Below are 22,317 nucleotides of genomic sequence, written 5' to 3' on the forward strand. Positions count from 1 at the left end.
TGATACCAACTGAAATGTCCCGTTCATATTGATTATAAACGTTCCATATTAATTGATTTCGTTGCGAGGTTTTGACCTCTATATGAGACGTTTTTCAAAGACTGCATTCATTTTTAAAACAACCACAACCTTTATTTTATCAGTAAAGGTTTTAAAAGAATTACGTAGATTATCAAATAATGATAATCTAAAATATACTGTTTACACATGACCATTACATAATGGTTTACAATAGAAATATATTACATCGACGTATGTTTCTTGAATGTAGTTTTTACACAATATCATACAAACATGGACTCCAAATCTTGTCCTTATTTTAGTATGCAACAGCGGAAGCTCTTAGTATTCACCTGAGAATAAACATGCTTTAAACGTCAACAAAAATGTTGGTGAGTTATAGGTTTAACCTATATATATCAAATAAAACAATAGACCACAAGATTTCATATTTCAATACACATCCCATACATAGAGATAAAAATCATTCATATGGTGAACACCTGGTAACCGACATTAACAAGATGCATATATAAGAATATACCCATCATTCCGGGACACCCTTCGGATATGATATAAATTTCGAAGTACTAAAGCATCCGGTACTTTGGATGGGGTTTGTTAGGTCCAATAGATCTATCTTTAGGATTCGCGTCAATTAGGGTGTCTGTTCCCTAATTCTTAGATTACCAGACTTAATAAAAAGGGGCATATTCGATTTCGATAATTCAACCATAGAATGTAGTTTCACATACTTGTATCTATTTTGTAAATCATTTATAAAACCTTCATGTATTCTCATCTCAAAAATATTAGATTTTAAAAGTGGGACTATAACTCACTTTCACAGATATTTCCTTCCTCGAAAATAAGACTTGGCCACGGATCGATTCACGAACCTATACAAATATGTACATATATATCAAAGTATGATCAAAATATAATTACAACCATTTTTTTTATGTTTTAAAGATTTGAGTGTATTAAGTCAGCTGTCTTCGTTAATAACCTACAACTAGTTGTCCACAGTTAGATGTACAGAAATAAATCGATATATATTATCTTGAATCAATCCACGACCCAGTGTATACCCGTGTCAGGCTAGATCACAACTCAAAGTATATATATTTTTAGAATCAACCTCAACCCTGTATAGCTAACTCCAACATTACTGCATATAGAGTGTCTATGGGTGTTCCAAATAATATATATACATGGGTCGATATGATATGTCAAAACATTTGCATACGTGTCTATGGTATCCCAAGATTACATAATATATTAGAATACATGTATAATACAATATAAGTTAGCTAGGATATGATTTGTATAGATTTGTTAAACATTTCCCGTAGCTAAAAAGATCAAAAATATCCAATCTTGTTTTACCCATAACTTCTTCATTTTAAATCCGTTTTGAGTGAATCAAATTGCTATGGTTTCATATTGAACTCTAATTTAAGAATCCAAATATAAAAAGTATAGGTTTATAGTCTGAAATTTAAGTTACATGTCAATTACTAAAGAGGTAGTCATTTCCGTCGAAAGAACGACATCTTGATGACCATTTTGAAAAACATACTTTCACTTTGAGTTTAACCAAGATTTTTGGATATAGTTTCATGTTCATATGAAAAATCATTTTCCCAAAAGAACAACTTTTAAATCAAAATTTATCATAGTTTTTAATTATCCAAACCAAAACAGCCCCCGGTTTCACTACGACGGCGTATATCCGATTTTATGGTGTTCATCGTGTTTCCAGGTTTTAAATCATTAAGTTAGCATATCATATAGATATAGAACATGTGTTTAGTTGATTTTAAAAGTCAAGTTAGAAGGATTAACTTTTGTTTGCGAACAAGTTTAGAATTAACTAAACTATGTTCTAGTGATTACAAGTTTAAACCTTCGAAAAAGATAGCTTTATATGTATGAATCGAATGATGTTATGAACATCATTACTACCTCAAGTTTTCTGGATAAAACTACTGGAAATGAGAAAAATGGATCTAGCTTCAAAGGATCCTTGGATGGCTTGAAAGTTCTTGAAGCAGAATCATGACACGAAAACAGTTCAAGTAAGATTTTCACTCGAAATAAGATTGTTATAGTTGTAGAAATTGAATCAAAGTTTGAATATGAATATTACCTTGAATTAGAAATATAACCTACTGTAAATAATAAAGGTTCCTTGATCTTAGATGATTACTTGGAATGGATTAGAAAGCTTGGAAGTAGACTTGCAAACTTGGAAGTATTCTTGATTTTTATGAAACTATACTTATGGAATTTATGAAGAACACTTAGAACTTGAAGATGAAACTTGAGAGAGATCAATTAGATGAATAAAATTGAAGAATGAAAGTGTTTGTAGGTGTTTTTGGTCGTTGGTATATGGATTAGATATAAAGGATATGCAATTTTATTTTCATGTAAATAAGTCATGAATGATTACTAATATTTTTGTAATTTTATGAGATATTTCATGCTAGTTGCCAAATGATGGTTCCCACATGTGTTAGGTGACTCACATGGGCTGCTAAGAGCTGATCATTGGAGTGTATATACCAATAGTACATACATCTAAAAGCTGTGTATTGTACGAGTACGAATGCGGGTGCATACGAGTAGAATTGTTGATGAAACTGAACGAGGATGTAATTGTAAGCATTTTTGTTAAGTAGAAGTACTTTGATATGTGTCTTGAAGTCTTTCAAAAGTGTAAAAATACATATCAAAACACAACATGTATATACATTCTAATGGAGTCGTTAAGTCTTCGTTAGTCGTTACATGTAAGTGTTGTTTTGAAACCTTTAAGTTAACGATCTCAATTAATGTCGTTAACCCAATGTTTATTATATCAAATGAGATGTTAAATTATTATGTTATCATGATATTATGATGTATGAATATCTCTTAATATGATATATACATTAAAATATCGTTACAACGATAATCGTTACATATAAGTCTCGTTTCGTAATTCTTGAGTTAGTAGTCTTGTTTTTACATATGTAGTTCATTGTTTACACACTTAATGATATATTTAAATATCATTTTATCATGTTAAATATAGTGTATCAATATCTTAATATGATACATATGTATTTAGTAGACGTTATCATAACGATAATCGTTATATATATCATTTCGAGTTTCTTAACTTAGTAATCTCATTTCTTATGTATATCACACATTGTTAATATACTTAGTGAGATACTTACTCATCATAATCTCATGTCAACCATATATATATGTCTATATATACCACAACATGTAGTTTTTACAAATTTGTAACGTTCGTGAATCGTCGGTCAACTTAGGTGATCAATTGTCTATATGAAACTTATTTCATTTAATCAAGTCTTAACAAGTTTGATTGCTTAACACGTTGGAAACATTTAGTCATGTAAATATCAATCTCAATTAATATATATAAACATGGAAAAGTTCGGGTCTCTACATTAGAGATTACACCCCTATACCAAAACTCATGGATAGCTAACATCAACTCTTCTTTAATTACGTACCAATTTTTTTTTTTTAAAAAACCGCAAGTTAAATCCATCCGAAGGCGGGGGCCTGAGAACTACCACACCTTTTAATTGCTTCCCACACTTCACTTTCGGAAAATTTAGCTTCTAACAAATCAGCTCTCTCACTCGAAATAGACATAAGATCAAGCCCTTGTGTCGGTTGAGCATGCCCATTTTGTTGAACAGGCCCAGAAGAGTTAGGAGTGGACTGGGCTAGATTGAGGTTATGAGCATAATCACGAGTGGGAGCAGGGCCCAGAATCGAGGCAGAATAGTGATTGGGCCTGTTTCAATTCAGCATGATACTGGGCCTGACCAAGTTTGTAGAACTAAATCTGTCATGATAATATTTGCAAACAGTAGACTTGATTACATTAGGATCTTCACACCACGAGCCATTAATGTTTAATCCTCTAATGTTATTTTTGTTATACTTCCTTTTCATAGTTGAGTGAAAAAAAATTGGAGTTCTCATCACCATCAAGTGTCCACTGGATGCGCGCCTTTTGTCTTAACATACCTATCTTAACTTTTTCTTTTGCAATCCAATTCTTTCGGGATTCAAGCCAACACAATCGCTCATTCTCCGATAGAGTTCCATTTTTCGCTTTTACTTCCCAACTTAATGCAGTATTTTTTAACGAATTTATTTCATCATCAAGGTTGCCAAATTCTTTCTTACTCCAACTTCTTAGCTCGGATTTAACATTTTTAAGCTTGTCACGAAACATACTATCTTTCCTATACCCCCGAACCTCCTTATTCCATCCCTCCACAATAACTTTATCAACCCCATCTTTGTTTAACCATTCATCAAAAATTTTAAAGGGTTTCGGACCAAAGTCGGCTATATCATCACGAAAGATCAAAGGACAATGATCCGATTCCATTCTATCAAGAACATTAATGGAGAGATCATTCCATAGATTGATGAAACTATCCGATACAAGGAATCGATCAAGTTTGCTAAACTTGGTGCCGTCGTCACTAATTCGAGTAAATTTCCTCCCGTTGATTGGTATCTTAATTAGATTGTTCCTAGTAATAAATTCGTTGAACCTTCTAGCTCTAGCTTCATGAAACACACAATTAAGCCTATCCCTATGGTCACGTACTTCGTTAAAATCACCACATAGAACCCACCTCGAGTCTACCCCCGCCATAAGCTTGTCAAGATCTTCCCACATTTTCTTTTTATCAACATCACTATGAGGACCGTATGCGTTGACGAGAATAGTATCATGTCCAAACCCAACCCAATTACCCCTAATTGCTAAGAAAAAGTCACCACCAACAACACAATTGACCTTGAAACGATTATTATCCCAAATAACTAACAACCCACCCGAATTCCCGATAGCGTCTTTTTGAACATATCCTACATCACTACGACCCCATAATTGGTGAACCCAAAAATCATTGAGATTTCTACACTTCGTTTCTTGGAACGCTACAATATCCGGTTTCTCACTAAAACATAAGTTCTTAACCCAACTAAATTTACCCGCAACCCCAAAACCTCGAACATTTAAAGAGAGAATCTTCATGATTGAAACAAAAAACAAACGACTAGAAAGAGAATAACTTACTGAGGTTTAGGCCAATTAAGGCCGATATCCTCGCCGAATTCCCTAAGCTCAACATCATTAATCGAACCCCCCACCGAGAACCCCATGCCACGACTTACACTCGATTTCCTTGATTTGCTATTTTTTCGGAATAGATTTCTTACGACATTTTTTGTATTTGACACGACCATCACAATTTTTATTATTAATACGCGCCATCTTCTTTAGTTTCATTATTTGTGAGGACGCCTTCCAGTTCCTAATCGCATCCCAATAGCACTCGTTACAGATGGAGACGTCATGTGTAATTCTTTAAGTTTTTATATATAATATATAAAAATTAATTAATTAATACTGTATATATTGCCTTTAAAAAGTATATATATACATGGCCAAATTATTTAGAGCAGGGTGGGGCGTCCGGCCCCTGTAAATTTACAATTTTCAATGTAAAATTTTTGTAATTATTCGACTTTGCCCTCGGTGAATTTTTTTTTACCCCAAAACCTTCAAATTTTACCCAAAATTCTCCAACTTTTGTCCCAAAACATCCAAATGTTGCCAAAAAAACCTTCAAATTTTATCCAAAAACCTCAATTTTTCCCCCAAAATCTCCATATTTTGCACAAAAAAATTGACACGGTGAAAAAAATCCTAGTTACACCGCTCTATATCTACATATATACATTTTAGAAATACTTTACATATTTAGTTAAGAAAATATGTGCAAAAACCGAGTAGAAGTAAAAACAGCACAAAGGGCAGTTTGGTCATTTCGAGTACTTCAAAATTCCCGGGGCCAACTGTAAGCGTCTAACCATAACGATATCTATACATAAATAAAGCAATATTTCATTCGGTTCAAAAAATTAAAATTACATTTCATTCACAACAGATATTTCTAGGGTTTCGTGATCGCAATGGCAGCTTCAAACGGAAGCGAATACTTCGATGTAGAAAGCGGTCACAATACATTTTCATTTTCACGGCGTTCAAACGCCGACGATATTGAACAAGCGGCGTTACTTTGGGCGGCAATTGAACAATACCCTATCGATCAAAGGAATAAATTAGCGTTACTTAAACGTTCAACGACTGGATCGACTAGTCGTACGGAGAGATTAGAGACTGTTGACGTCACAAAACTTAATCGGAGAAATCGTTCACTTATCGTTAAAAAAGCTCTCGCTACATCTGATCAGGATAATTCTAAACTTCTTGCAGCTATTAAAGAACGATTTGATCGGTACCTTCATTTACTTATTGTATTTGATGTTATGTTTGTAGCGTCATTTACTTCAGAGTTCGTGTTAGTTACAGTACGTAGTAAGTAGATATATATAATACTATATAATCATGTTTACTGATTTAATTTACCATCCGATTGATATTTTATTTATTAATTTTAGCTTTATTTGATGTTAGGTTTTTTAGCTTCGTTTACTTCAGAGTGTTTTAATTTTGGAATAATAGAAATAGAAGATTCGTGTTTATTGTCATGTACTTGAGAATATGTTAAACTGTAAAATTGAAATACTTGTGTTTATTGATTTGATTTACAATTCATTCGATCAGTATTTTAGTTACTATAATGTTCCTTGATGTTAATGGTTGCTGTTTTAGTTTCATTTACTCTAAAAAAATATGTTTAATATTGAAAACAATATATTCATCTCTATTATATGGTGTAAATTTTAATAGTTACTTGCACTATATACTGTTAGGCATGTGTATAAAACTATAGATAGTGGTTAGATGTGTATTGATTTGATCTTTAATTTGTTAATGCGTTTTTGTTTTTGTCCTTTTTTATATATATTTATTTGCTTTAATGTTGTCAATAGAGTTGGATTGGAGGTTCCGAAGGTTGAAGTTCGATTTGAGAAGTTGAACATTGAGGCAGATGTACTGGTTGGCTCTAGAGCATTGCCGACTTTGATTAATTACATTCGTAACGTGTTTGAGGTAAGTATGTATATTGCTTCATATCTTTCATTTCATTCACTCATTCAAAGTAGTGCCACACATTATTTAAGTTTAGAACACTGATTAACAGTAAGAAATGATGTAGATTTTAATATATTTCCCTAGAGATATGTTTATCCGTAATTTAGTGCATCTTTTTCAGTATTCTTCAAACATCTGCTTAATGCAAATGATTTTTTCAGTATTCTTTAAACAACTGCATAATGCAAATGATCTTTTGGATAAACAGTTAGCTTGTCATGCAGTAATTAATGATGGTGTAAGTTCTTATATGGAGTGAATGATTTAAGAATAACTTTCATATATATTTTAACTTATAAACTATCACTTGATTTCAGCGTCTGTTAACCACATTGAGGATTTCTCACCCTCGGAGACATCGGATAACTATTTTGAAGGACGTCAGTGGTTCTATAAAACCTGGACGGTATTATATCTCTTGCTGGACTATAACATTAAAGCGTTTTCAATATTACTGTAGTTTATATCATTGCAGTAACCAAAATGTATTAGATAACGTTGATGGGTTATAGAATTAAACCAAATAATATCTGCTTTATGATCACTCTGGATGTGCAACCATTCCTACATCCAACTTATATTTGGGAACTTGGTCTGCATGAACGCCTGCAGAAATTCATATGTTTCTAGTGTTTCAGAGATAGGAACACGAGTTGATTACGTTCAATGATATTTCAATATAAATGTTATTGCATGTGTATTCTTTATGATTACTTATTATTTCTGTGTTGTTTAAACTTGAAGCCTTACCAAAAGAAACTTTGAAATAGATTAGTTTCTGCTATTTTGTGTCTTGTGGTGATTATTCATTTTTGGAAATACGTGATTGGTGAAAATTAAAAAGTTCAACTGGTGAGATTATCCAGTAGTATCAAACATTTTATTTTTGAATAAAGTTAGGTACTTTGTTCTTCCCTTCTTATTCCCCTTTTTAAATTTGAGGTGCTATGTGTTATTGAGAACTTTAATGGTCATATTGGATGTGTTTAAGTTGATTTCAATGTGCCTACGATTCCATTACATGCTCTATGAAGTTAATTGGCAACTGAACTGAAAAAACATGGACGATTGAGCTCATATCTGTTTGACTTATGGACAGGATGACATTGCTTTTGGGTCCACCTGGTTCTGGGAAATCCACCTTGCTTTTAGCTCTTGCAGGGAAGCTTGATACTAGCTTAAAGGTATCTCTTCATGTTTTGCCTTATAATTTTTTGCCTCCTGCATATCGAACCCTTTGGTAGGTTCATTGCAGTGATAAACTTTTTTAGTTCCTTTTCATAAGGTCCTGTTTACTGACATCTAAAATGGAAGCCGTTTGAGACAGCACAAGCACATTACCTTTTAGACATTGGCATATAATCCTTTAATATGAAATGCTATTATTTTCAGCAAAGTGGAAAAATTACATATAATGGTCATGAACTTCACGAGTTCTGCGTTCAGAGGACTTCAGCATACATAAGTCAAACAGATAACCACATTGCGGAAATGACGGTACGAGAAACTCTCGATTTTGGTGCTAGATGTGAAGGTGAAGGGTTTTCAGGTTTGTCATTTTCATTAACAACTGTATTTAGTCCTTTCCGTTACCACTTACCATACATGGTAATATATATCATCAGTATTAAGCTAATTATAATATTATGAAAATATCTTATTTCTAGGAAATTTGAGAGAACTTAGCCGTCTGGAAAAGGAAAAGAAAATACAACCGAATCCAGAAATTGATGCGTTTATGAAGGTTCATAGTTTTATAGTTTTGTATTCTGTTGATAATACCTCTCCAATATGTGTTGGTATCTGATTTGTTTAATTTGGTTAATATATTTTAAGTAGGCATCATCTGTTGTTGGAAAAAGGCACCACACCTCGACCGATTACATACTGAAGGTGCTTGGTCTTGATGTATGCTCAGAGACGGTAGTTGGAAATGATATGCTTAGGGGTGTTTCGGGTGGTCAGAAAAAGAGAGTTACTACAGGTTCATCTCTCAGTTTCTTAAAAAAAAAATTTATTTAAAGGTTTTGTTATAGTGTTTTTTTTTTTTTTTTTTTTTTTAAAAAAAAAAAATATATTTAAAGCTCTGATAAAAATGTATGTATTGTAGGTGAGATGGTGGTTGGGCCAAGGAAAACTTTATTTATGGATGAGATATCAACTGGACTAGATAGTTCAACTACATTTCAAATAGTGAAGTGCACAAAGAATTTTGTTCATCAAATGGAAGCCACAGTTTTGATGGCTCTTCTTCAACCTGCACCTGAAACATTCGATCTGTTTGATGATTTGGTGTTATTGTCTGAAGGACACATGGTATACTCAGGTCCTCGAGAAGAAGTACTAAATTTCTTTGAATCCTTAGGTTTTCAAAAGCCTCGCCGTAAAGGCACTGCAGATTTTCTTCAAGAGGTATATATTATCTGCATCTGCAATCTTTTCTTATTTATATTTAAGTATTCTTTTATAATTGTGTGTATCGTGTAACTCTGTTAGGTCACTTCAAGAAAAGATCAGGCTCAGTACTGGGCTGATTCTTCTAAACCATATGAATACATTCCAGTTTCAAAAATCTCTGAAGCTTACAAAGATTCCATTTATGGAAAGTCTCTCGAATCATCGCTTTCTGTTCCGTTTGATAAATCGAAAGGTCATGCATCAGCTTTAAGGAAACATCAGTATGGTGTATCAAAATGGAAGCTTTTCGAAGCTTGTTTTTCAAGAGAATTTTTATTAATTAGAAGACATAAGTTTCTTTACATTTTCAAAACATGCCAGGTATATATGCCCTATCTCTCGCGTTTCAGTTGTACCATTATATGAAGTTAATTCATCTTACCATGCACAGGTTGCTTTCGTTGGATTTGTTACATGCACAATCTTTTTAAGGACACGATTACACCCAACAGATGTAATGGATGGAAGCTTGTATCTTGGTTGCTTATTTTTCGGACTTGTTCACATGATGTTCAACGGATTTGCTGAGCTCCCTCTTATGATATCTCGGTTACCCGTATTTTATAAACAACGGGATAATAATTTCTATCCAGCATGGGCGTGGTCTCTTTCAAGTTGGATACTGCGTGTTCCATATTCGTTAGTTGAAGCTGTTGTATGGTCTATTATAGTATATTACAGCGTTGGCCTTTCCCCTAATCCAGCAAGGTTTAAAATTCTTAGGATTTAGTTTTAATCAGTATCATTAATCATTAATCAATAAACATTAATCATTAATTATTAATCACAATCTCAACGTTCTCCTATGAATTAATATAATATTCTTCTCAGGTTTTTTCGTTTCATGTTTGTTCTGTTCGCGATACATCAGATGGCTCTAGGACTCTTTCGTACATTGGCTGCAGTTGCCAGAAATATGGTAATTTCCAATACGTTCGGATCAGCTGCTTTGCTTGTAATATTCTTATTGGGTGGATTTATAATGCCTAAAGGTAATAATTATATTTATAGTGTTTACTTTAATTTTCATATATACATGAAAATGTGGTTTATGGATTTGCCTAAAGTTATAGTTTTTACTTCAATTTTATAATCTACATGAACAATGTGATTTATGAATTTGTGTATCTTTATACAGATATGGTCAAGCCATGGTGGGTATGGGGCTATTGGGTCTCGCCTTTATCATATGCTCAGAATGCAATTTCTGTTAATGAGTTCACTGCCACAAGATGGAATACGGTATGTTTTTTTTATTTTTTTAATTTGCGTGTTTTTATTTTTTTAATTTAGGATTATGTGATTAGAAACCCGATTCTATCACTTTACAGAAGCATCCTGGTACAAATACTACGGTCGGTTACAGTGTTCTTGAGATCCATGATATGCCTTCAGATAAATATTGGTACTGGCTTGGAGTTGGCGTCTTGCTACTTTATGCCGTTCTTTTTAACATCATAGTGACACTGGCATTGGCTTATCTTAAACGTAAGCACTTTATTATTCATATTTGGATGTCTTTAATTAAAATTAAACATATTTCTGATACTTTGTAACTATGTTATTATGCACTGCAGCTATTAAAAATGCACAAGTGGTTTTTACAGGAGATGAAGGTTGATATCTCTTACAGTTGCTCTTGTATTACACTGCCTCCTTTTAAATATTACAACAGAAATATACTGTATTTGTCACCAAAAATGCGCAATATTTTTTATTAATTTGTTGTGATGGAGGTAATATATAATATATTACACAATTTATTAAATGTTAACTTGGATCGTAACTTCTCCTGCAGCCAACACTGAGTTGTTACCCGACAATTCAAGCACTGGTTCTAGAAAACGTGGCATGACATTACCTTTCAAACCGTTATCTATGTCTTTTCATAACGTCAATTACTTCGTTGACATGCCAAAGGTACACTTTTAACATTATCTCGCATAATTAAGTTACAAACACTTAACTTAATCAAATATCCTAATTACCTTTTTTCAGGACATGGCTTTAGAAGGTGTAACAGAAAGGAAGTTGCAACTTCTATCAGACGTAAGTGGAGTGTTTCTGCCAGGTGTTCTTACTGCACTAATGGGATCAAGCGGAGCAGGGAAGACAACGTTAATGGATGTTCTTGCTGGTAGGAAAACGGGTGGATACATTGAAGGAGAAATCAATATATCAGGGTTCAAAAAGGAACAAAGTACTTTTGCCAGAGTCGCCGGTTATGTTGAACAAACTGATATTCACTCACCTCAAGTTACAGTTATGGAGTCTCTTTTGTTCTCTGCATTTCTCCGCCTACCATCAGATGTTGACGAAAAACTAAGACGGGTTAGTTTTTAGTAGTAAGTCAAAACGGATAATCTTAGCACAGCTTATGTTGGGTCGACCGAAAATGCTATTATTGAAAAAATATAGATTTTCTAACGACAGCTTTCGCATAAAAGACTCGTACATAGCACTAGCAGTTACCTTTGACTTTAAAGTGTCTTTGACTTTAAAGTGTCGGTTATTGAATTTTACAAGTTCTTAATGCACCTTATCGACAGCCTAAGGGCTGTCATTAGAAAAAGTCAAAAAAATATTTATAAAGTCTTACCATGATAAGCATGAAAAAGAGTTGTGACATATTTTTAGAAAAGAATCATAGTTCAATTTATTAGGCCTTCAAAGACGAAACAAATTCCGATTTGACTCATTTATAAGTAGATGAGTCGATTTCATGTAGCTGAATTATTGAAACTTATGGTTTATGCTGCATTATCGCGTAGGATTTTGTTGAAGGAGTAATGAAATTAGTCGAGCTTGACAATCTAAAAGATGCTATAGTCGGCTTGCCTGGCAGTAGCGGGCTGTCCACTGAGCAAAGGAAACGGTTAACAATTGCAGTTGAGCTGGTTGCAAATCCTTCGATAATATTCATGGATGAACCTACCTCTGGACTTGATGCAAGGGCTGCAGCCATTGTAATGCGTACTGTTCGCAATACAGTTGATACTGGTAGAACAGTTGTTTGCACCATTCACCAACCGAGTATTGAAATATTCGAAGCATTTGATGAGGTTTGGTTACTTATCCTTTTTAAGTATTTATAAAGTCGCTTATTTTACATAATCTGTATTTTCGTTTCATCATTTGCAGCTACTTTTAATGAAAAGAGGCGGACGTGTGATTTACGGTGGAAAAGTAGGTGAGAGGTCAAATATTTTGATTAATTACTTCGAGGTATAGCAACTGAAGTCGAATATATTTCCATAGTTTTTATTACATATTGATGAACTTTTACACAATTATTATTATTTTTGTGTGCAGAGAATAAATGGAATTTCACCAATGCCAAGTGAATATAATCCTGCAAATTGGATGCTTGAAATGACTACACCTGCTGTTGAAGAAAGAATCGGCCAGGACTTTGCTGTGATCTATAAAAACTCTACGCAGTTCAGGTAATCTTTTTAAAAAAAAAAAAAAGAAAAAAAAAAGTTGTACATATATTCAATGTGATTGTTTTACATTTTTCTGAATGTTACGTCTATCAGAGATATCGAGGCTTTGATTCAGCAAACAAGTACCCCACAGCCTGGGGATGAACCTTTACGTTTTTCTTCGAAATACTCGCAAACTAGTCTTTCGCAATTCAAACTTTGCTTATGGAAGCAGAACCTTGTGTATTGGAGAAGTCCAGAATACAATGCTGTTAGATTGATCTTTACAACTCTGTGTGCGTTGATTGTTGGTTCTGTATTTTGGGACGTTGGATCTAAAAGGTATTTTCTTGCTTCTTGTTTTTATTAACTTTTCATATGATTTTATTGATCATATATCTTATGATTATATATTTGGAGGTCACCCAAACATATTACTTTATCTTTTCAATCTCCAAATGTTTGAAAACTGTTTTGTAAGTCGCCCAAATTTGTATGGTGTTCCATATGTACCATATTCGACTGATACCCGTGGTAAAATGTAAAAGGGCGCAAATAATCATGTAATTGGAAAATAAATAATTTTGATTATGTAAACAAAACACATGTAATTTAAACAAAAAAAAAAAAAAAAAAAAAACTAAAATAGTACTGTATAAATAATTTTGATCAAGTATTTGTGTCCTTTCATTTTCTTTTCGGTGAGTTCTTATGCGAAGTTGGTATACATGCAACAACATACTAATTTGGGTGGCATCGTTTTCAAAAATTAGTGACTTACAAAAACAAAATGATATATTTGGGTTACCTATAGATGTATATTTCCTATATGTTATGATAGTATAACATCCAAATTTGCTGTTAATTGGTTCAATCTGCAGAAACAATACAACCAACTTGATGGTGGTTGTAGGCTCGCTTTATACCGCAACCTTGTTTCTTGGTGTAAATAATGCGTCCACCGTGCAACCCGTTATTTCAATTGAAAGAACAGTGTTTTACCGTGAAAGAGGAGCAGGAATGTATTCTGCAATACCTTATGCTATAGCACAGGTAAGTTCAATAGAATGCTACTACATTAAATCTATACCTAATTTATATTTATTTCAAGATTAAAATAAAATTGACATTCGGTTTCTTACAGGGTCTTGTCGAGCTCCCTTACATAGCCACACAGACAATTGTGTATGGTATTATTACATACTTCATGATCCACTTTGAGAGATCGGCTGGTATGATCGTTATTTTCTACGCTTCATCACTCTTATAATATACTTGTATATTTGTATAAATTTAATAGTTTTAATTAACTTTTGTAATGCAGGAAAGTTCTTTCTGTACCTTGTGTTCATGTTCTTAACATTCACATACTTTACCTTTTATGGAATGGTCGCTATTGGTCTTACGCCAAATCAACAAATGGCTGCTGTTGTTTCTTCTGCGTTTTACTCGTTATGGAACCTTCTTGCTGGTTTTCTTGTCCCTAAACCAGTAATTTTCTGTCCCTTAATTATCTTATAGTTCTAATTAGTGTTTTTATACCTTTTTATTGTGTTAAGTGATCTTGATGTGTCTTTGTAGCAAATACCTGGTTGGTGGATATGGTTTTACTACGTATGTCCAATCGCATGGACCTTGAAAGGTCTTGTAGGATCTCAACTTGGTGACGTGGAAGAAACAGTCGTGGGACCCAATTTTCATGGAACTGTAAAAGGCTATCTGAAGGATACACTAGGAATTGAACATGAGTTTATCGGTTTTTCAGCTTTGGTTCTCTTTGGGTTCAGCCTCTTCTTCTTTCTTGTGTTTGCGCTTTCCCTTAAATTTCTCAATTTCCAGAAAAGATGAATCAAACCGGGCCCACATTTCACAAACATCACCATGTTTTGCAAGAGCTTCAGGTAGCCAAGGACAGCATTAGTAAGCTCCATCACTCAACAATCATGCACAATCATATCACGCGATTATTGTATTATTCCACTTCACGCATGAAAATGATAATCTCCATTAACTATCGGGCTTTTTGGCAAACACGATACGTTCTATGCTTAAAGGTTTTACGTTAACAAATTGTATCGTTTCATATCTCGTTAACTAATGTTATGATGCAGTTTATTATTATAACATGATGATAATCAGTACCTTCCTTTGTTAGGAATATATATGTATGCGTTATATAGTTAATACGTAACTGTTACAGCGCGTTTTCGTGAGTTGCTGCAGGTATTAGATTAAGCTGTTTGAAGATACCTTCAATATCTTTGATCCCGGACAAGATCATAAAAATCAGGTAATTAGAAATATATTATTTCATCTAATGTTATATGTCCATGGAAAGGGGTACAAGATTATTGAAAAACCAAATACAAGTCAAAACTCAATATTCATATTCAAAGATAACTAGTGGTACACCACATTCTCCTCCAACAAAACAGGGGAAAGTTACATATACACCCCTTTCAGTTATCTATTAACCATATTCACATCCTAATCTATTACAATAATACAAAAACACCCCAACATATTTCATACTTTACGGAATTAGTTTTTCTTTCCTCATAACATCAATCCAATATGATATCGAATCGAGAGCATAATATCTCTCTGTAAACCCGAGCCGGTCTGCTTTCTCCCTTGTCCCTAACATCTTAACAGGGCAACGAAACAAAGCGTCCAAGAAATACCAATTCGCCAAATCCTCCATTTCGGTATCAACCAAACCCTCTTTCCTTACTATCTCTTTCCAAACACTCCCTTTATCGCTCATAAACCCCGAAAATGTGAAATCCTCCGATAACATTTCCCAAGGTACTACCGCACCAAACTTTTCCCCGATCGCTCCCCATATATCCTTCCAAGTTGAACCATTACCATTTATCGAATTAAATGCTTGCCCGTTATTTGACTGAACCAACTCATTTGTGGCTGCCCAAATCTGTTGTTTGGCCACAAGCCTAGCGTCCGAGACATCAACGAACTGCTCTTCCCAACACTCTTTTCTTCCTCCAAAAACAAAGGGAAGATTCAAATACTTGCATATACTCCCATAAACGCATAAACTTCCCATAAAGTTGTACAATGTTTTTTGTGAACTCCCTATGATCAAACCAGGCCGGTGAACCGACCATGGAACTGCACCGGCCAACCTCTCGGTTAACAAATCTTCAAGACCATAGTAAAAATTACATCCTATTTCAACTCTTGGACAATTTTCATCATAGTAAGAAACACTATTAACAAGATGATCAAAACTAGTATCTCCATTTAAAGACACATAATGTTTTGTCCCAGTCTGTAATGAAAAGTGTTTCAAACCCCTGGCTCTTTGGAGGATTGAGTCCAAAGCATTAGACATCATGGCTCTGTTTTGCTCATAACATTCAACGCTATCTAACGGAAACTGGCTAGCCCAAGTGACCCAAAACACATGAGTCACATCATCCAAATGAGAAATTTTCATTTGAGTTTCAAAAGGGTCAAGAAGATTGCATGAAATGAATTGGTAATTAGGGTTTTTTGTGTGTGATTTCATCTTCATAACTGTATCTGGCCTTCTTGCTACACCGTAAACTTTCCATTTCGATCTTGAAAGTAGCTTCTCAAGAAGCTGTTTTCCAACAAGACCAGTTACTCCAAATATGATAGCAACATCTTTTGGTGTTTTTTTCATTCTTTTATGAAGCTTTTCAACAGCCATGTTTTGAGGTTTTTTTAGTTTCTCAATAAGGCTTTATGAGGTTGTTTTGGGTTGATATCTATTGATGAAGCATAAGGGTTTATATATATAGTTAGCTAATCCACTTTCTAAACCAGCTTAGACCTTACCCTTACCAACTGTCATTAAATAAATTATTCATGAATTATCAAGCTAGTGGCCATGCTTCGACTCAAAATCTTCTGACCTCAGATGTAAATTCGAATCTTTAGAAGATTTAGTTTTCAATTTAAGTTTTTTATATATAGAAAGAGTATATAAACTTATGGGATTATAGATTTTGTAGACATATTCCATGTATACCAGTTTAAAAATTCAATTTTTTTATTTGGCGAATTTTTTTTTAACATAAATAACCAAGAATATTAACTTATTGAATAATACAAGGGAATCAAGCAAGGCTCGCAAGTCGCAATTAGAAAGCGGAACCTAACAGACAAGACGAGCCAGAAACGGCTATCTACAAGCAAGCCTAGCCTGAAGAGAAACAAGAGAAAAACCAAAAACTAAATCAACTAAACCGACTAACCACGAAACAAACAAACACGACTTATACAATCAAAAACAATGAAAATGAGGAACTATAAATAATCCATAAAACACCAAAAAAGCTAACAAAGAATCGGTTGAGCCAAACGAAGACCCACGAACGCAACACCACTAAAACACTTCTTGCCCATCAAATCAGGTTTAGACACATTTCCTTCGACTTTATCTCTATTTAACACTTTACCCGCACGAACTCAATAATGTACGATATAGGTGATTCGAAAGACGAAGATCCCACAATTTCACCAACTGCCGGAGGGGGTCCTAACGCAATGTCGGAACCCACCCACCCGATCATTTCCTGGGACGAACCAATATACTCTTGCCGACCTTAAGGAGGAAACACCCACGGCGAATCCATACGGTCATCGCGTGTGGTAAAACCCCCTCGGATGAGGTTCGAACGCAAAACGTCTAAGACCTCCGAGGCCCATGAAATGGACGGGAACTTCAAGAAAAATATTTTGCAGCACATGGGAGTCGAATTCCTAACCTTCCTTATGAGAAGTCGAGTCACTACAAATACGCCAATACCTTGAAGTTTTTACAAGACTGAAAATGTAGTATGCACTATGAAAAATTATACTATAGTATCAATGTCATATCTATATGACTATATTTATGCGTATATATGTTAATATGTATACTGAATACAATGTACGTCCATATAACTTTCAATCGATATATGTATGAACTAAACTAATTACTTCATCGATTTCTCGTATCATTTGAACAATATATACGATATATTAGTATAATCTCCTACCTGCTCACATATACTACGTATGTTGCTCCTCGTACACAAATAAGTTAACGTTATTATTAAGAAAATTTTGGGCCACAAATATCAATACATCTTCACCAGAAATATTACATTTTTAATTTTTATAAAAACAATATATATAGACAAGTTTAAAACGATTTCTACCTATCTTTTATACAAGTAACAAAACAATAATTAATTTTTTTGTTTAACTGGATGCATAAAATATTTTTGATGTATTATTTGACTCTTACATGTGATGATAAAATAAAAATACATCAACTGGTATTTGAACACGTATCTTTGAGTAAACAGTGAGGTATAAAAGCCCAAGTTGCACTCAATAATAGTGTTTAAGGATACGTCATACGTACGTGCAACACAGGTGTATTCGCGGGATCTTAATTGAAGCACTAATGGTATCTAAATTTGCAAATATAGATTATTTTTTTAACGGTAGTTTGAGATCATTCAGAGAAGACTAAATCACTCACGCAATCGTCTCTCGCAGTTGCATAACCCGTCACTAACTGTTGCCATAGAGAAAACTCGGACAATCCGAGGGCATGGCCAGTAAACCCCCCTCTCGCTGCCTCCGCAACGCTGAAGGCGACCTTGAGTGGATTCAAGGTCTGAGAATAACCTTGTGTGCAAAGTTGTAGTCCAAGGGAGTCGAACTTCTGACCTCTAACAAAGAGTGTCAGACCACTACTACAATGACGTTCTTCCTCCCCATAACAGCCACATCAACATCACGTCAATTTTCTATCTCCATTTTCTCCTCATTTCCTCCCCATCACATATTCATCACACACCAATACCGACCATGACATATTTTCTCCCATCACATGACCCCACCAAATTCATTAAATAAAGCAATTTACAAGTTCTAAAGTTGTGTGTACAAATAAATAAAACCAATTGTCCGTCCTCAGATATGCTATCCCATGAAAAAGTTTCAGCACGGACCAAGTGAGGGCGGCCGAGGGCGAATCGAGGGCTAGACAATGCCAACGGTGCCCTTGAGAGCGGAGCTAAGGGCGGGGTCAGAATGCAGCCCGTTGGGAGTGGTTAATAAACTTTAATCATTCATCTAACAATAATTGTGAATAGAGTACAACTGATTCCAATTATATCAATGTGGATCATGCATGCGGAAATATTTTGATGATGGTCAATCTGTATGCAGCATAATAAAAATATTCATCCAGTTAGAGTCGGAAACAATTACGAAAGAACATGATCATGTGTAAAATATTTATCGTCTCTGGATAACTTGAACAAGAAATTTTATTCGGTTTTTATAAATAGATGGAATTAAATAAAAATATTTACCAACTTTTATTATGATCATCTCAAAATGTATTACAATTGAAATTGTAACTTAAGACTTCTTGTTAACGATATTAAGTCCAAAATCTCACCTGAAATATCAAACAAATAATCCTTTCAAATTTTATCTTTTATCCTTAACAGTGCATATAGGTACCTAGAGAGGCCAATTGAGGATACGAGCAGTAGCGTCCTGTAACATTACTATTTTTGAAATTTTATTTAAAAAGTATCACTCAAATTGTATATTTGATATGGAAAAAACTACTCCTATTTTAATAGGACAAAACCATTGTTCATTTTCATATGAGCAACTGGTCTTAATATGTAGTTAGTCAAGCAAGTCCAGCTTCGTCCACATGAAGAAGTATGTTCAAGAAATTCAATGACAATACTTATTCTAAGAAAAAATGAGTTTTAACCTTTCTCATGTCTCGTGTAGTGACTCATCATGCTTCTATGCAAAGAAAATAATCTCGTCTTTAAGTCTCTCAACTTTAGTAGGCGGGAAGAATCTCATGATGTATTTATCCCGAAGATGATTAAAGTTTTTGATAGAATAGGGTTGAAGAGATTTCAACCAAGCCTTAGCATTCCATGTCAGTATACAGAAAAGTTCGCATCTTAAATATATCTGGACTAACACCCTGATTCTTGTAAAGATCACACAACTCTTCAAACGGTTCAAAGTGCTCAATCGGATTGTTGTTGGTTTTTCCGTCAAGCGGATTTCCCGAGCAAGTGAACAAACTGAGGCTTAACGTTAAATGATGGGGCATTAATGTTCGATCTTTGAATGGGTGGCGGCAGAGCCGGTGGTACAGTTTGCCGTATGTTCCACATTGGTTGATCATTCGGATCGGCCATGTCTTCTACCTCAACAACAATCTTAAGGTCAGATTTATAGAAGGGTAATGTGTTGATATTGCTCAATTACATCATATATATATCTCGCAATATCGTGTAAAATACTCTCGAATCAAGGATAGTTAAGGCAGTTTCTACAAATAATACACAAAGGTATGAAAAGTGTATCAGAAAGTGGTTTATAAAGAGTTTTGGTGAATTATGACCATTCTAAAAGTTGTGATTTCATCATAGTTGATCCCAATACAAGTTATGGTCAAATTAGCGCTCTAAAACGATAAAACAAGGCTGCAGATATGTTGGACGCCGTCCAAAATGATTGGGACGCCTTCCAAATGAAGGGAGATTTGAAAAAAACGAGACAGTACAATTCAGCATAACTGGACGCCGTCCAGCCCTTCACAACTGGACATCGTTCAGAAATCTGGACGCCGTCCAGGCCTTTATAACTGGACGCCGTCCGGTATTTTGGACGCCGTCCAGAAGTAGGTTTCAGCCTACTTTTTGCTTTTGACCAACTTTTACCACTTTAAAAAAAGAGAGATATGATCACATACGAACAGTTACGAAATAGAGGAGTTCCAAGACGATTTTAGGAGCAAAATTGGAGAATTCTAAGCTCTTGGAAGAGGCTTAACATCCAAGAATCAAGATTCAACACCTTTTCCATTCAAGATTCATTCTCTATTAGGTTGATTTCTTGTTCTTCACAATGAATTCTACTTATCAATTGATTGTTATTTTGTTTGTTAATATGATTGTTGGCTAAACTCTATAATGTTTGTCTAGATTAATAACTGAGGTATTGGATGTAATCTTATGGATTGAATGTATTATGTGTGATTAGATTAAAGCTTGAATCAAAGAACCATGCTTATTGATGTCAAATCATTTGTATCTAGTTAATTGATATGTTGTTGATAAAGAGAACTCTTGTTGATGTATCATATTGATTTACAATCAACTTGTCTTAGATTGATTGTTTACTAAACCGGACCAAAGGGGTAAATTAGATCAAAATGATTAGACGATATAGGAAAGAATTGTGTAGAGCGAACGCAAAAGACAATTGTTATTCAAGTCTTTGATCTAGCTAATCAACTAGTCACAAACAAAAAGGTCTAGGTGATAGGGAACCATCCACTTAGTAATTCTAGTTTGAGTACTTGCTAAAGAGAACTCTTGGCAAGTCGATTTGGGTGATTAGCATATATCATAGTTATTTGGTTACAAACACGAGAACTATAGAGAAAATGGAACCCTTGATCTTGTAATCGAGTTTACGTGTTTACTAAAGAGAACTCTTGGTAAATCTATTAGGTAACTCACACACATAGTCATTCAATCGGGTCTTAACAATATAACTTACATCCAATACCGAGGGTAAAATATCTAGATGAACATTTCGTATCTTTGATCTTAATCAAACTATCTTATTTGCTTTCTTTGCACTTGTTTTCATTATATAAACTTAAAAGACCAAAAATATTGTTTTTACTTTTAATCTTCTCTGATTTGGCTAAATCATTAAATAGCCACAAAAACATAATATCTTGTACCTTTAAGTTTCATTTACTTAGTTAATCACAATATAGTTTCTAATTTTAGTTTGACTAATCCAACTGCCCTTGGAACGATACACGGAACTAAACCATTATTTATACTACTACACGATCGGGTACACTGCTCGTCAGCGTGTAACAATCTTTAATCGGTATTTCTCCATACTATTTCATATAACAATTCATATACCACGTTTCCCACATCAAGTTTTTGGCGCCGCTGCCGGGGACAGTTTTGTGTCAAAATAGAATTGTTAACTAATTTGTGATTAAGTAGTTTCTTAATTATTTTGAATTATTAATAGTCTTTGATTTTTAGACTTATAGAATCGGTGCGTTTAATAGTTTTGTTAGTTGTGTGATTGACAGATTTTAGGTTGCATATGCCACATACCCGAAGATCAGATTCTTCATTACTTACACCGCTTACAGAACCTGATAGAAAGCTTGGTAGGATCCCAAAAGAAGTACTTGAACTTTTTGAATCTTCATCAAAGCAGGAAACTTTTAATACAGAATCAAGTACAACC

General features: G+C 34.1%; 3 protein-coding genes across 3 annotated transcripts; 1 reads left to right on the forward strand and 2 right to left on the reverse strand.

Annotated features, from left to right (window-relative positions):
- Positions 1-3,970: 3,970 nt before the first annotated feature.
- Positions 3,971-5,089, reverse strand: LOC139902349 (uncharacterized). Its single transcript, XM_071884988.1, has one exon. The coding sequence runs from the start codon at positions 5,087-5,089 to the stop codon at positions 3,971-3,973; it is 1,119 nt and encodes a 372-aa protein (XP_071741089.1).
- Positions 5,090-6,030: 941 nt separating this feature from the next.
- Positions 6,031-14,847, forward strand: LOC139899024 (ABC transporter G family member 31-like). Its single transcript, XM_071881831.1, has 24 exons — positions 6,031-6,356; positions 6,955-7,075; positions 7,435-7,523; positions 8,217-8,301; positions 8,510-8,666; positions 8,785-8,861; positions 8,957-9,101; positions 9,228-9,529; positions 9,614-9,895; positions 9,966-10,282; positions 10,406-10,566; positions 10,713-10,816; positions 10,906-11,062; positions 11,152-11,190; positions 11,373-11,494; positions 11,573-11,905; positions 12,346-12,636; positions 12,716-12,799; positions 12,887-13,020; positions 13,114-13,341; positions 13,881-14,052; positions 14,144-14,231; positions 14,324-14,490; positions 14,581-14,847. The coding sequence occupies exons 1-24, from the start codon at positions 6,031-6,033 to the stop codon at positions 14,845-14,847; spliced, it is 4,248 nt and encodes a 1,415-aa protein (XP_071737932.1).
- Positions 14,848-15,532: 685 nt separating this feature from the next.
- Positions 15,533-16,696, reverse strand: LOC139899025 ((S)-8-oxocitronellyl enol synthase CYC2-like). The gene has a single exon (XM_071881832.1). The coding sequence runs from the start codon at positions 16,694-16,696 to the stop codon at positions 15,533-15,535; it is 1,164 nt and encodes a 387-aa protein (XP_071737933.1).
- Between the last annotated feature and the right edge of the window lie 5,621 nt (positions 16,697-22,317).

Source organism: Rutidosis leptorrhynchoides, chromosome 3 (assembly GCF_046630445.1).
Source record: "Rutidosis leptorrhynchoides isolate AG116_Rl617_1_P2 chromosome 3, CSIRO_AGI_Rlap_v1, whole genome shotgun sequence".
Classification (NCBI taxonomy): Eukaryota; Viridiplantae; Streptophyta; class Magnoliopsida; order Asterales; family Asteraceae; genus Rutidosis; species Rutidosis leptorrhynchoides.

Excerpts from the sequence above, each read along its gene's own strand:
- LOC139902349 (XM_071884988.1), bottom strand. The coding sequence starts at position 5,089 with ATGAAGATTCTCTCTTTAAATGTTCGAGGTTTTGGGGTTGCGGGTAAA.
- LOC139899025 (XM_071881832.1), bottom strand. The coding sequence starts at position 16,696 with ATGGCTGTTGAAAAGCTTCATAAAAGAATGAAAAAAACACCAAAAGAT.
- LOC139899024 (XM_071881831.1), top strand. The coding sequence starts at position 6,031 with ATGGCAGCTTCAAACGGAAGCGAATACTTCGATGTAGAAAGCGGTCAC. Across the intron at positions 11,495-11,572 it reads ACTTCGTTGACATGCCAAAG|GACATGGCTTTAGAAGGTGT; the intron begins GTACACTTTTAA and ends ACCTTTTTTCAG. Across the intron at positions 14,232-14,323 it reads CCACTTTGAGAGATCGGCTG|GAAAGTTCTTTCTGTACCTT; the intron begins GTATGATCGTTA and ends TTTGTAATGCAG.